At 41.2% G+C, this 15,109-nt stretch overlaps 1 protein-coding gene across 7 annotated transcripts in view; it reads right to left on the bottom strand.

Moving 5' to 3' along the window:
* Positions 1–1,157: 1,157 nt before the first annotated feature.
* chas (chascon) overlaps positions 1,158–15,109 on the bottom strand; it is a 29,923-nt gene continuing 15,971 nt past the window's right edge. For 5 of the 7 annotated variants that reach the window (XM_070219239.1, XM_017140591.3, XM_017140592.3 and 2 more), the window contains 4 exons: positions 6,952–7,471; positions 4,877–6,134; positions 3,403–4,119; positions 1,158–2,914 (listed from right to left, as the gene is read on the bottom strand). In XM_070219239.1, the coding sequence (XP_070075340.1) occupies positions 1,834–2,914; positions 3,403–4,119; positions 4,877–6,134; positions 6,952–7,471 (3,576 nt within the window). In that variant the 3' untranslated portion in view covers positions 1,158–1,833. The remainder of the gene's footprint in view (positions 2,915–3,402; positions 4,120–4,876; positions 6,135–6,951; positions 7,472–15,109) is intronic. The other 2 variants (XM_017140595.3, XM_044392579.2) reach the window with 1 other exon arrangement.

Raw genomic sequence — 15,109 nt, 5'->3', positions numbered from 1 at the left:
TGGCATTCAAACCTAGAAATTTTTAAAATTTGTCATTTTTTCCAAAAAATTGTGATGTTACCCCTTATCAAAAAAGTGAAAATTGATCCAAAAATTAATTTCCCTGAAAGTGATCGGGATCGTTAGTTTAGGTTGTTAGCTACTCAAAACAGTCATTCTTTTAGCTGTGAGCCTTGATTTGTCCAAATTACGACCGAAAAACGACCGAAAATTAGAATCCATATTTTCCACCCTAAAATATCAGTGTTTTAGCCATAATAATGAAAATAATGGTCCAAATATGGAATGTCATACCTTGTTGAACTCGTTATTTAATTCCCAATCGATTGGCATTCAAGCCTAGAAATTTTTAAAATTTGTAATTTTTTCCAAAAAATTGTGATGTTACCCCTTATCAAAAAAGCGAAAATCGATCAAAAAATAAATACTCCTGAAAGTGATGAAGATTGTAAGTTTAGGTCGTTAGCTCCTCAGAACAGTCGGTATTTTTGCTGTGCGACGCGGTTTGGCAAAGTTACGACGAATAAAGCATTACAAAATTGGGTACTGTGGCTCAAAGTTCTTATTTTCCAGCTTTTGTTGTACAATTGTACTCAAACTGTGAGTTACAGCACATTTGAATAATTTTTTTTAGCATACTTTTAGGTCGTGCGAAACGGCAACAGTTTTAGAGCCACTGTTCTATGCCAAGAGCGATCTACAGTTTGAGAAGTACTCTTGATCAAGATAATACAGTTTGAGAGCAATTGTTCAAAGCTAAGTGGCTGCTAAAAACTTTGGTCAAGATAGCGTCACATACTACCTCAATTTTTAGTTTTGGCGAAAAACCGTGGTCAAGATAGCGTCACTGGCAGGCCCATTTTGCAGCTCACAAATCCCACATTTAGCGAGCACACACACCATAAGTGCTGCCACTACACTTAGCGAGTATATAAACCACATTTAGCCAGCACACACACCGCATGTATCGAGTATCAAATAAGGGTTGCCAGATCGTTGCCACTTGATTTAGCGAGCACATCAACCAAATATCGACTGTTGGTCCATCCCTATAGCGAATACACCTACCAAGGTTGTGAACTGTGCTAAGCTAAGGTAGCGCCACCGATGGGCACAAAATCAAACGCGTTACTTTTCAAAAATCAATTTCCAAGGCGTTGTTTATTTTGGCACTTTATTTTAATTTTAATTGCAATTTGTTTATTAATCAAAATTGTACAATAATATCGAATTAATATTAGTTATTTTAGTTAGTTTATCGATTTAACGGTATCTATACAACAAACGTTAATATTAGTAGTAAAAAAAAAAACAAAAATGATAAAATAGACAATGTAATTAGGCGTATGTAGGCATTATAGTAGGTATTATCAAATTACGATTGGAAGAGGCGTGGCAGGACAGTGGGAATGGCTTCCACGTTGCTTTTAGATTTTCTTTTCTTATCTTTTGATTTTTATATTTTTTTAACATTACTTTTGTATTTCGTTATCGATTTACCATCAACTTTATAGCTTTTTCATTACCCATTTAACAATTGGTATCAATTGGTTGATTGGCCTTTTTGTTTTTATTTGCTGCTTGTCAAATGAAACTAAAGCCCACGGCCGAGCATTTGTTAGCAAATAGTTAGGGAATATGGTAGGGAATTAAATAGTCGAGCTTTCCCAATGCTATTTTTTAGGTTCTTAGTGAATTTTATAATGTATTTTGATTTTAAAAATTGAAAAAGTTCCAAATGAGGAATTTAAACACTAGACACAAGGAAAGCTCGACTATGGTTTCAAAATATAGGAGTGTAGGATCTTATGGTCTTGGTAGGATAATGGCGAATTACTTGCGATGGCCACCGGCGGCGGTGCGCAGCTCAATGATGGTGGCTCCCGAGCCACGTCGCAGATTCTGTTGCTGGATGTGATGGTGGTGGTGCTGCTGGTGGTGATGCTGCTGCTGCTGCTGATGGTCCACCTCGCTGCTGCGCCGCACAATGCTCGCGGTATCCTTGTTGAGCTCCACGGAGGGCGGCGAACGCGAGTCCAGCGAATACTTGGCCTGCAGCGGATACTTCCTGGAGCCACCGCCACCGTACTCCTCGTCGCCATGTATCACGCGGTAAAGATCCGGTGCCTGTTGATGCAGGCCACGCAAATACAGCTGCTTCTTATCCTGCTCCTGCTGATAGCTGCCGCCGACGATCTCGTCGTCATCGTTGCCCGGCCCGATCTTCGTGAGATCCTTTTGGCTGCGACTTATGAGATTCACAATCGAGGGGCTCTTCAGGCCGCCCTTCAGCGAGTTGTCCTTGCCGGAGAAGAGATGCGGATTGGACTTGTAGTTGGCATTGGGTCCCTGGCCCAAACCATAGCCAAAGTTCGGCTCCTGCTGCTGTTGCAGCTGCTGGCGTGGCTGTTGGTAGTTGTTCCGCGTGAGCTTCTCGATGTAGATGGGACTGGGGTCGTTGCTTCCGTTCATCCCGTGCACATTAAAGCTCTTGCTGCGATTCAGGACCTTGGCGTAGGTCCTGGCCGGTTTCGCCGGTCCCTGCGGCTGCATCTGGCCGGGAATCGGATTGCTGCTGGGACTTGGAATGGGATTCTGGTTCATCCCCCTTTGCTGCTGCGGTCCAGGAGCAACCGGCAGGTAGTTGCCCCTACCAGACGACTGCTTCTCCATCCCGTTGCCGAATCTCTGCTGGCTGCGCTGCTCGTGCAACTTGCGCGGCAGCGTCTGGGCCGAGCGGTAGTCCTGCTGCTGCTGGTGCAGATTGGGCGTAGAGCCACTGAAGCGCTGGCCGTGCTTCTGGTAGCGACCCAACGTGTGGGCAGCCGTCACCGGCGGCGGAGCCCGCGACTCGTAGTAGTCATCCTCTCGCTCCAAGCGCTCCATTCGCTCGTCCGGACGCTCCATGTTGCTGCTAAAAGTACGGTAAATAAATATTATTATTATCATGATTTTTATGATTTATTTTGAAGCGATTAGAAGGTTTATTTTCTAATCATATTTGTTTTTATAGTGCATGATACCCAGAAAATTAATAGATGTGAAATACGGTTAATTCTATCTTATTTCTTATCCTATTGCTTATGAAATAGGGTCAATTCTACCTTATTTCATATCATATTATGTACGAAATAAGGTAGAATTAATTCTACCTTATTTCATATCATATTGCTTATGAATTAGGGTCAATTCTGCCTTTTTTCATATCAATAAAAATCTAAAATGATTTATGTGAAATTTATGACTCAAACATATCAAATTGATATTTAATCATATCATATAAAATACCAAATATAGTATTTTTTGAACAAATAATGTAAAATAAGATAAACACAATCTTTACTCATATCAAAATGATATGAACAACTATCAATCTGATATTTTATCAATTTTTTTCCTTACCGCTGGCGTGGCCGTCGCTCGTAGAGATTCTCCTTGCCGTAGAGCGTGCTGGAGTAGGGATCTTCGCCCAGGTAGTACCGCTGCCTGGGACTGATGGCCTGGTGCTCCAGGTGCTGCAGCTGGGGATCCGCGGACTCGGCGCGCTTGAAATTCAAACGCGATTGGTTCTCCTGCTTGGGAGGCTCCCTTTCCCGTTCCCGATCTCGATCTCTTTCCCTTTCCCGCTCCCTTTCCCGCTCGCGCTCCCTTTCTCGCTCCCTCTCCCTGCGCCGCTGATTATCGCTATTGGAGTCCTCGGAATCGTGGCTACCGATGTGCCCATCGATCACATTGTACTGCTGGTAGGTGGTCACCGGTGGACCCACTCCTCCTCCTCCTCCACCCCGGGGATCGTGTCCCGGACTGGGCGACTGTTCGCGCGACTTGCTGGCCGCCGATTTCATTCGAAACTTTCGCTCGGCACTGGCCGAACGGATTTTGCTGACCAGCTTCCGCAGCGAATTGCCAATCGCCTGGCCCATGCGGCTGGACTTGGAGGTACTGCCTCCGCCGTGACCTCCGCTCATGGCCGACAGGTTCGAGGTGGAGGCCGAGGTGGCGCCCGGTGGCCGGAGGTTGCCTGCCCCTCCGGTTGCCGGCGGATAGCTGGATGTGGGTGCGAATCGGGTGCGCTGCTGCTGCTTCCGGCTGAGGGTCATCGTGCTGGCGGGCACATCTCTAAAGGGAGAATAAAGTATAGTTTAGATATTAGTAATATTTGTAAGTAGAACAAAATTGAATTAATTTAAAATATTCACTTATTTGGAGTTGGTATAAAATTATTCCTGCCTTAAAAAATATATAAAATTATTTAGTGAGCTAACTTTTAAAAACTCAGGGCTAATATTTATTAAGTGTTATAAATCTGATGTATCTCTGTTTAAATTTATTTCGCATGAAGAAATAACGAAATATAAAAATATAGGTTTCTCAAAAATCCATAATTAAAAAATCATTTAAATTTCTATTTAAATAGGTGACTTTTTAACCAGCTGATTAATATGAATGAACTTGAAATATGTATGAAATTAGGTAATCCAAAAAACTTTCTTTGATTTTAAATGAATAAAATTATATAAAAAAAGATTGCAGTCGTAAAGCCCTCTGATGACGTCACAGACTCTGTTTTTTGCATTCGCTTTAATTCCCAAGTGTGAATTCCGCATTTACTTTTGTACTGCAATATTTCTGGGGTAATTATTATTTAAAAATAAATATCTTATTGTTTTAAGTAATACAAAAAATATTTTAATTTACTGAATGTATATTAAAAATCTTAATTTTTTACATTATACAAGAAATATTCATCTTAACCAGAGAATAAATAAATAAATAAACAAAAAAATATTCCAATGCAATGAATGTCTATTAAATTGGAATATTTGTTGTATTATTTCAAAAAATAATATAAAATAAAATGGATATATCCACCCACCTGGTCATCAGGTAGTCCACCTGCGGCGAGGACGAGCGACTGCGACTCCTGGGCGGCGGCGAGTAGTCCGGCGGCGGTTCCAGCTGGCTGACCTGCGAGGGCAGCGGAGCCTGCGACTTGACTGCCGGCAGATGACCGCCCGTATGCGATGTGTGGGATGATGAGTGGTGGCTGTGGCTGTGGCTGTGCTCGCCCAGCTTCTTTTCGATGGCACGTCGTCGCTGCGGGACGGTGGGTCGCGGATTGAGGCTCAGCTGGCTGCCACCGCCATTGCCGCTGTACTCTAGAACTCCAACTGGAACTGCGGTGGGCAGCTGAGGAGGAGGCTGAGCAGCTGGCTCATAGCTCTTGCCACGTCCATTGGTCATCGCTCCTCCGTTTACCGCATGCCCGTTGATGGCGCCGCTGCGATGACCGTAGGCTACTCTCTTATGCGACGGTTCCTCGGGGCCACGCGGTGAGTTTATAGATGGACCCGGTCCAGGTCCTGGTCCCGGTATGGCCTCCAAATCGTCCAGGGCATCGCGAGAGCCACGCATCGAGCGGGCCAGGAACTGTGAGGAGAGACTCTGGCGCTTCTGCTGCAGTATATCCTCGCGGCTGACATAGCTGTCCTTGGGCTGCTGCTGCTGCTCCTGGGCCAAAGCCAGGGATCCCTGACTGGAACCAGGCGGGCCGCTGACCTTCTTCTTCAGCCCATTCCTTCGAATGGTCTCCTGCAGATCGTCGCGAAAGGCCTGCGACGAGAAGTGATTGACCGCCGGGGATCCCTGGGGATCCTTGCGTTCCGACCAGTTCGAGATGCCCTGGAAGTACTTGGAGCGACCGCCGGCCGAGTTGCCCGGCGGCTTCCTCTCCAGCGTGGCGGCTGTGGGATGGCGTTCCCTTTCTCTTTCCCTCTCCCTCTCCCTCTCCCTTTCGGCGCTCCTGGGCAGCGTCTGCGGGTGGTGGCCATGGGAGATGTGCTGCGGATGCGCATGCTGCTGGGTGGCCAGGTGCGATTGGGCATGGATGTGCTGCGCATGCGCCTGCGGCTGGCTCTGCGACTTGATTGTCACATTGAAGTAGCTCTTCTTGGTCGGCTCCACGGCTTCCGCATCGGCCTCGTCGTCGCGGGAATCGTTGGAGGCGGTGGACTCGCTGCCAAAGTGCGACTCCAGCCACTTCATCGTCTCGCCCTTGCGCGTCTCCTCCTCGCGATCGAAGTCCAGGGGTCGCTTGGTCAGCGCATCCTTGCGATCCGCCAAAAGGGCAACCTCTGCAATTTATATAATATAAAATAATATATAACAATGAGTTTAAAATATATAAAACAATTTTTAGGCAATGTATTAAGTAAAATAAAAAAATAATTGTACAATTCTCTAAGGTTTTTAGTATAAATTAAATATTATTAGGATATTCTAATTTATAGAATAGATTTTTATTAACATTTTATGCGAGAAATATATGTGTTTTATTTTATTTGTAAGCTCTAAACATAAAGTAAATATTTGAAAAACAAAAAAATTTAATTTAATTTATTTCTCGCTAACAAAATTTTTTATTAAACATACTCTTAATAATCTCTGCATTTTTTTTACATTGGTAATTTAGTAAAACATGTTAAACAAAATTAATTATTTTTTAAGATTCATTTGAACCCAAATTTTTACAACGTTTCGATCTTTAAGTTTTTTGCATCTTCGATTGTTATCTTAAATTGATTGTATTTATTCAAGTTATGCAATATTTTATTGAAATCAAAACGAGTTTCGGGCTGAATCATTTAATCTGATGTCATCGATTAAAAAACTGAATATGTCAAATTGAATATAGAACAATCAGTTAAAAGAAAAGAAAAACTACCGAGCTAAAGGGAGTGCGAGGGAGATGGAGATATGCAATTGTCAAAGTAGCGCCATCTAGCGGTTTTTTTTTACTTTACGAGTAACGGGTATAATAAAATGGGTTAAATTAAATTTGTTTTAAAATTTCTTACAAAGTATAGGAAAAGCTTTAAAAATTCTAATAAAATTTAAATTAGACAGATATCTTTAAACTATATGATGAAGGATAGCAAGAGCTAGACTCACCCTTCTGTTGCTGCTGCTGGGAGCGGCGAAGCTTGCGCATCCGGTCGGAGAGGCTGTCCCAGTCGCCCGGTCGCTCCAGATCGGCGGGTCCGTCCTTGTCCATCTGCGTGGTCTCGGCGGCGTAGCGCATCTCGGTGGATTGGAGCCGCCCGTTGGCTAGCACGTCCACATGCTGCTCGTCCCGCTGGCGGAAGAACCGCTGATTGGCCGCCGTGGTGGTCACCTGCTCGCCCACCTGGAGCTGCAGTCCGCGTTCATCGGAGTTCGCAGCTGGAAGATCGGGCAGCTCGTCGTCGAGGATTAGCTCGTGCTCGGTGGTGCGCCGACTCTCGGTGACCAAAGTGCCGTCCTCCTGGGCCAGGCAACGCTTCTGCGTGTCCTCCGAGTCGATGGTCTTGCGGGACTTGCTCCGATTGGCCACCACCTGCGGTCCGAGGGGCACCAACTGTCGCTGGCTCTCCGGCGAACAGAGGACGGCCTCGAGGTCCTCGACTCCGTCGCGAACTGCGTTCACGTAGGTCTGCAAAGGGGGAAGCAAATTATAGGAATTTAGTTTTAAATTAAAACAAAATCTTAAATAGGATAAAATATGTATTGATAAGTTAAGAATATAACTTTAGTAAATAAATTGAATTTATTTGAATTTTTTAATTTAAGTTAGAAAACAAGAAAGGAAGCTAGCTTCGGCAAGCCGAAGCTTATATACCCTTGCAGATCATTCTATTAATTTACAAATCGCAAAAATTTTAAATTTCTTATTATTTCACATTAATTTTTCGATCGTTTCTATCACAGCTTTATGATATAGTAGTTCGATCTTTTAAAAATTAAAATCGAAATTTGGAAATATTTCAAAATAGTCATATCCCAGAGTAGAAGGGAATGTAATAAAAACCAACAAAGATATAATTTTTTCCCATTAATTTCCATTTAATTTTTCGACCGTTCCTATGGCAGCTATATGATATAGTGATCCGATTTAAAAAACAAAAAAACCGAAATTCAGAAATAAATAAAAAAAAATATTCCCAAGAGTAGAAGGTAAAATTTCAAAAAACACCGAAGCTAGATTTTTTTTACGTTTTTTTTTTTTGATCCTTCCTATGGGAGCTATAAGATATAGTTGTCCGATCCGGTTGGTTCCGACATATATACTACCTGCAATAGAAATACGACTTTTACGAAAGTTTCATTTCGATAGCTTTAAAACTGAGAGACTAGTTTGCGTAGAAACGGACGGACAGACGGACGGACAGACGGACAGACGGACGGACAGACGGACGGACAGACGGACATGGCTAGATCGACTCGTCTTGTGATGCTGATCAAGAATATATATACTTTATGGGGTCGGAAATGTCTCCTTCACTGCGTTGCAAACTTCTGACTGAAATCATAATACCCTCTGCAAGGGTATAAAAACTGAAAATTCACATATCATTATGAATATTTAATAAATAAAGTAATGTAAACTACATATTGGAGATTGTATTTTTCGATTTCTCTATTTTCGAAAATTCTTTAAAATCGATAAGGAGTCATAAAGCTTCAGAAAAGAAATCCAAGCTAAATTAATTTAGTTATAAATTAAAACTAAATATTAAATAGGTAATAAGATTATTGAATTAAGAATATAACTATGATAAATAAATAAATTTAATTTATTTTAATATAAGTTAGAAAAAAAACTTGAAATTCACATATCATTTTGAACTTAAAGAAATGTTAGCTAGATATTCAAAATTGCATTTTTCAAAAATTCTTTAAAATCGCTAAGGAGTGATAAAGCTTTAGGAAAGAAATCCATTTCAAACAAATTCAGTTTTCTATAGCAACCCGGAATAAAAATAGTATTACTCTCTAGCATATTATCCCAGATTCGTTTAACGGATTCCCAATTGGTAAACCATATCATCTGCGGCCCACTCCCCCCGCTCTCCACTCCCCAGAAAAGGGTTGCATAATTTTCCAGCGATGCAGTCACTGCACATGGAAGGGGGGCTCCTAGCCCCCTTAGCCCCCCGGGCAGCACCTATTCCTTACGCCCCTTCCTCGCCTCAGTATTCAGTATTCAGAGCAAGACAAGACAGCGAAAAACCACAAAACAAATCCACAATCCACTTACTTTTTCGAGCTGCCAACGCTGCGGATGGGGCAACGTCATTGAGGTAACGGTAAAAGTCAAGAATGCGACTCAAGAATGGGGGGAAATGGGGTGAGGTGGTTACACAGTAAAAAATACCTATGTAACTTAAAGTTGCTTAATATTTAACTGGCATGCAATATGCTACGATATGATAAGATATATTTTAATGTGTTAAGAAATTTAAATTTCTGACAATGAAATAAATATTTTTAAAGAAAATTATCATTGAAAATATTAAGTTTAATAATCGTTTGGTAAAGCTAAAGATTTTATTTTTATTTAGGATAGCAGTTATAGTTCTAAGATTTAAAATAAACTATCTGCTTATAGAAAGTAAAGTTTTTGTATCTTTGTTCTTATCACTTTCTAGGTAGCCTGATTTTTTCCCGTGTAGGGGGATTGCAGAAGGGATTGCTTCGGCATGGACAGCTCAAGGTCGAATCGCAATGGGTATCGCATCTTGGATTTCTTGGATGACGAGCAGATGGCACGCCTGGGTGACGCTGGTCAGCGGATAAAGAGCTAAAGAGTTGTAGTATCTCTTCGTCTTCGTCATTCGAAGCCGAAGTCGATCCCCCATGTCGATCCCCCCCTCACTCAGCTCCTCCGCCCCTGAACCTGTTGTTTTTTTTCTGTTTATTTTTTTAGTTTTTTGTTTGTCGACGACCTTGCGTTAACGGTAACGCGCGTAGAAAGTGTTTTGTTGTTGCTCAGCCAGTTGCTTTTTTCCATCTCACTCGCTTTCAGCCAGAAACTTGATGGTCAGTCAGGCTCTAAGCCATATTTATTTACCCATCCCCCTCCAAAAACCACTAATCCCAACTCAAAACCCCTTTGGACACGAAATATGCAAGCATATATGCTGATAAGTTTGGGGCTTTTCGAGTGTTGGTTTTATTTCTGCGCTGATCTCTTCAAAAAAGATTGATCAACAAAACGATGGAGGGGAGATTTCTTCGATCGAATGGTGATTAATATCTATCGATGACGTTGCTGCTGACGCAGAGCTTGGACTTTTGAGCGGGGGACAAATGCCCCTTCACCTTTATTCCCTTATCCCCCATTTCGATGATTTTGCTTTTGGTTTTGGCATTGTCAAGTTATTTGTCATTGACCAAAAATACCGTAATCACCTTGGCGGGCATTTTTGTATGCTTTGGAACACCGAGCATATTGGCTCGTCAAGTGTTTTGATCTTTGATGTATAATCATAATTATAATAGCATTTATTGGATTCCCTAAAGTGTTTCTTAGCTTTGCACTGTTTTTATTTAACTAAGTAGGAACAAAACTTGATATAAAACGATGATCAATTTGATGTTATGTGGTATCAATTTTGACTCCCACTCATGTAATTTTAAGTCGCCATGAAACTTTTATTTAATATCAATTTGACCAGGAATTTATCATGCGCATATCGATTTGAACCCGGCGTGTTAGAAAAGTCAAATTATTAAATCTTAAAAGCAATTTTCCAGTACCAAATAACCCCACACCAAAATCCTAAAAAACCCCAAGTGCGTTGACAACTTTTCCCGCATGTTGTGATTTATCTTGATTCGCTTTATTGCCTTCACCTGGCCGAGTCCCAAAACGGAATTGGAATTCCAACGAAAAGCGGCTGGAAAAGAGGGTTTCCCAGGTGCAGGAGGGCCTGGTGGTAGTTAAGTACTCATACTCGTACTCCAACTGGTACTTTTAAGCCCCATACTTCGTATGCAGCGCTCATGTTGCGGCCAGCATATTCAAATGGACATTTCGCTGGCCATGTTGCCTGGCCTGGCATGCCAAGTGGCCAAGTGGCCAGAGCCAGCAGAAAATAAATGAAAAACAAAGCAAAATCGCAATGGGAAAAAAGAGAAATGAGCAAATTTGTGAAGGCAGCCAAAGGGGGCGGGATGAAATGGCAGTGGATCGAGTGGTCGAGGTAGCGTATTGGACCAGGGTACACAGTGAGAAATAAATGAATTGTAAAACCGTCTAGCCCTATTTAAAATTTCAGTAATAACTAGACGTTGGTCTTATGTGAGATCGTTTTGTTTTAAATACGATTTCAAGTATTATAGTATCGATATTGTAATCATATCGACAATATCGATAATTTGTAAATATCGAGAAATAGCAAACTGTCGATATTCTTTCAAGCTCTAATTTCAAGTCACTTTTGATAGGTTAAAAATGTTATTATAAAATCATAATTTCGGGTTTGTATACAAATTTCAAACCCGTAAAGAATGGCTGGAATTTGGCTTAAAAAATCGATTACACATCAAATCTGACGTCTCTATTGAGTTGTTTTTCAATGAATGATCGAGTTAGTTTTAAAATGTGATACCTATAAGCTTAATTGAGATTAAGGAACATGTTTTCAAGGAAAGGTTCTTAAAGTTTCGATATATTCTCTTCCCAAGGTTTTAGTATCTCCTGTTTGTTGAATATTGTTTTGTATCTGACAACAATGGATTGTTTTAGCCTTTTTCCCTGTGTACACAGTGGAGTGGATAGCTTGGACCCAGCGACCAAGACCAAGCAAGACCAGTTTGCCTTGGGAGTTGCTCAACCTCTCCGAACTGAGGCAAAATGAACCGAGCTGAGGAGCCGAGCGAAGCGGAGCGGAGCGGAATGGAGCAGAGTAGAGCTCTCGATCGATTATTATTATTGTAATTCAGTTAGTGTGCGGCCAACGCCAACGCGCCTGCATATGATAATGATGTCTACACGGTAACAAAAACCAAAGGCGATTTCCTCTTCACAGATCCGGCAGATAGCATCAAAGGTCATTTGTGTGGGTCGCGAAAAGTCAACTTGCTTTTGGCTTTATCATTGGTCAAAGTGATCACATCGAAATTAGAATACCAATCTTGAAGGCAAAAAAAAAAACTATGAAATTCAATAAATCGGCATTAGTTCAAATTATGAACCTTTATAAATGAAATAATGTTATGATATATTATTTCTTATATATTTCATTATTTTACAATTTTTTTGCATTTATCATAAAGCTTGGAAAAATATCGACAGTTTGCTATTTCTCGATATTAAATATTTGATTTCACATCAATACATCGATATTATCGAATCAAGATTGTGAAAATATCGAAAGTATCGATAATTTCCTAACTCAAATTTATCATTAAATATTTATTAGAACCCCATAGAAGTTGTAGTATCATCTGAGATGTGAAAAACCCCAAAGCCTGCGGTTATTTCAAGTGCACATTATTTCCCCCAGTGTAAACGGCTGTTGAGGCTGGTGTTTTTGGGGTTTGGAGACCTGAAGCTGGAGTTAAAGTCAAATTCGAGGCTGGAGTTGTGCAGTGGCCAGCCAAGCTGGGAAAGATACTTGGTCTAGGTTTGGGGTTTATCGTTTCCGTTGCGTGAATTGTTAAGTCTAAGCCGCCTTTGGAGCCCCCTTTCTAGACCCCTTTGGAACTCGGGCCGGCTGCTGCTGCTGCTGATTGGCATTTGCTGATTAGAGTTGTTTGGGCTGGATTGGATTGGTTTAGCATGTGGGGGCACCTAGGCACCTAGACAGACTCGAAACGAGTTTTCGGCCAGCAAAGTACCCGTACCCACTCACACAGAGCGCTACGTGGTCACATAGATACTGCGGCTGAGCTGAGACAAAAAGAAGTACACGTACCGAGAGATACAAAATTTAAATTCAAATTCCAAACACTTTTTGTGGTCGCTTTCCACAAAACTTTTCTGAATCTGAAGCTGTAGTTGAATCTGAGTGTGGCATGGACGAATTTAATGTGCTGTGTACTTATGTATATCTCGCACTGTGGGGTTTGGTGTTTGGTGTTTGGCTGGTTAGTTGGTTAGTTGGTGGGTTAGTGTTTGTGTATATCTGTATCTTAGGTTCATGGACCTGCCGCAGACACGCCTAGAATCCAAGAAAGCCAAGCAGCAGAAAGGAGCAGCAGCAGCAGCAGCAGCAGTAGCCGCGCCGCGCACTTTGGCTATTGATTAAACCTGGCTCAGAACAGGTCTACCACTGCCCCGGGCCTAAAGCCAGCTGCTCTGGCTTTTTTTCTTCAGCCTTAGTGTTTCGCCTTCGGGAGAGTGTGCACTCCCATCGCCCTCTCTCTTTCTGCCCAGCCTCTGCCCGTCTCTCTCTCTCGCTCATCCCCAGTGTGTATGCCTTGCAGTGTTGACCACAATTTAACCATCGAGGAGCTAAGTTCACAGAACTAAATACGAGATTTTAGTTAACTAAGCTAATTAATGAACTCTAGGGAATTAAAAAGAATATCAAGATGCATTCGAAGCTAGAACCAGTTGGGAATTATAGCACCGAAGTGGTTAAAGACAAACTTAAAGGTATATAAAAAACTAATATTTGTAGGAACAATACTTTGCAAAGCAATTCTAATTTAACTAAGTTCTTTAAGTTTTTATTTTATTATAATAACATTAATTATAGTTTAAATAAATATATTTTTACGTAATCTTGGTCTCAAATAAGAAATCAAAAATTTAAAACATCTAAATATTTCTGTTAATATTGTAATCGTTATATCTTTTAAATACAATAAAAGAGATAAGAAAGTAATCACTACTATATCATCTAAGAATATTTAAAGCCTTTAATTAATTATTATTTTCTTTATTTAATAATTATTCATTTCAAAATTCTAACCATTTTAGGGTACAGAAGAGGGACAGCTCTGATGGCTTGTAAGTGTCCGTATAACGACCACAACAAGAGCCCCACCACATCTTCAATGGCATTACCTTTTTGGCTTGGTTAATTGCCAACTACCGGTTTAAGTTGGTCTTTTGGGTTCCCCCCATAAGACCCCGTCGAATCATTTGTTTTAGGGGAGGAAATTTCGGGATGCTTACGGCCTTAATTATAGCATTAAGTATTGGAACATATCGCACCTTGATAATTATGCAAATTGGGGCTGCTCCTCCTTGTGTTTCTCCTTCTTCTCTGCTCTTCCGCTAACTCTTCTTCTCTTCACAAAATTATCGATGCTCTAATCTCTGTTGCACCATCTACCAGCTTAACTTGGCCAAAACGGCCCACGCATCAACAACTAAATTAAAACAAAAACTAAGCCGCACACAAACACACACACTAAACACTCACTAATATTAGTTTGTATTTGTAAACAAAAAAACAACAACAACAACGCACAGCCGTGGAGAAAGAGAGATAGAGTGGCAATACCGATAACTGATCAGCGATTAACGTGATTTTTCCACCGATTGTCTTTCAAAGCATGCAAAAAAAGAAAAATAACAGTACATCAAGGCGACGCGCGGCGAGTGGAGACGCGAAAAGCCATCCGAGTTGTATTCTCTTGGCTCGCTCAACGGCAACTGATCGTCCGACGGCTCCAAAGGCAAAGTAATCGGCAGAAGCATAGCGCCAGCTGAGGCAGCGACTGCGACGCCGGCCGAGGCAGCGGCAGCGACGACAGCGGGATGCAGCTCCAAAAACAACACCAATAACTTTCGAATGAGCTTGAAAGCAGAAAAAAACAACAACAGCAAAAAGAAGAAGAAAAAAGAGAAAAACACAGTTGACACTCACAAGTGTGAACGGTGTGTTATTAAAATCGCAGCTTCCACATATCTAAATCGATAAATTTGTAGCCTGTCGAAGGACCAAAATTCATTTTCTTTTATATTTATACGAAATATCAAAAGATAACGATTTTGTTCACTACACGGAAAGTGCACTGTACAACAATAAAAAAAAGCCAACTAGCCAGTGCTGCTACATTGTTGCTTTTCACGCCGAATTGATTTTCAGTTATTTACGCCAATTTTCGGTTCGGCCTGTCCACACAGTCCTGTCTCCGATTACACAGGTAAACACTTGGAAAAATAAAGAATGATTTATTTTATGTTTACTTGGTGTTCTTGACTAGGTGTTCTTGACTACAAGTTACTCTATAATTGAAGAAACATTTTTCACTCTATCATTTTAGTTGATGATAGAACGTTTTTTTTTTAAATTTTTTTAGATAATATATTTAATTTAATTTAATTCAA

The sequence above is a fragment of the Drosophila takahashii genome, chromosome X (genome assembly GCF_030179915.1).
Source record: "Drosophila takahashii strain IR98-3 E-12201 chromosome X, DtakHiC1v2, whole genome shotgun sequence".
NCBI classification, from domain to species: Eukaryota; Metazoa; Arthropoda; class Insecta; order Diptera; family Drosophilidae; genus Drosophila; species Drosophila takahashii.
Note: the sequence above shows the minus strand (reverse complement) of the source record. Positions and strands in the feature narration are given on the sequence as shown.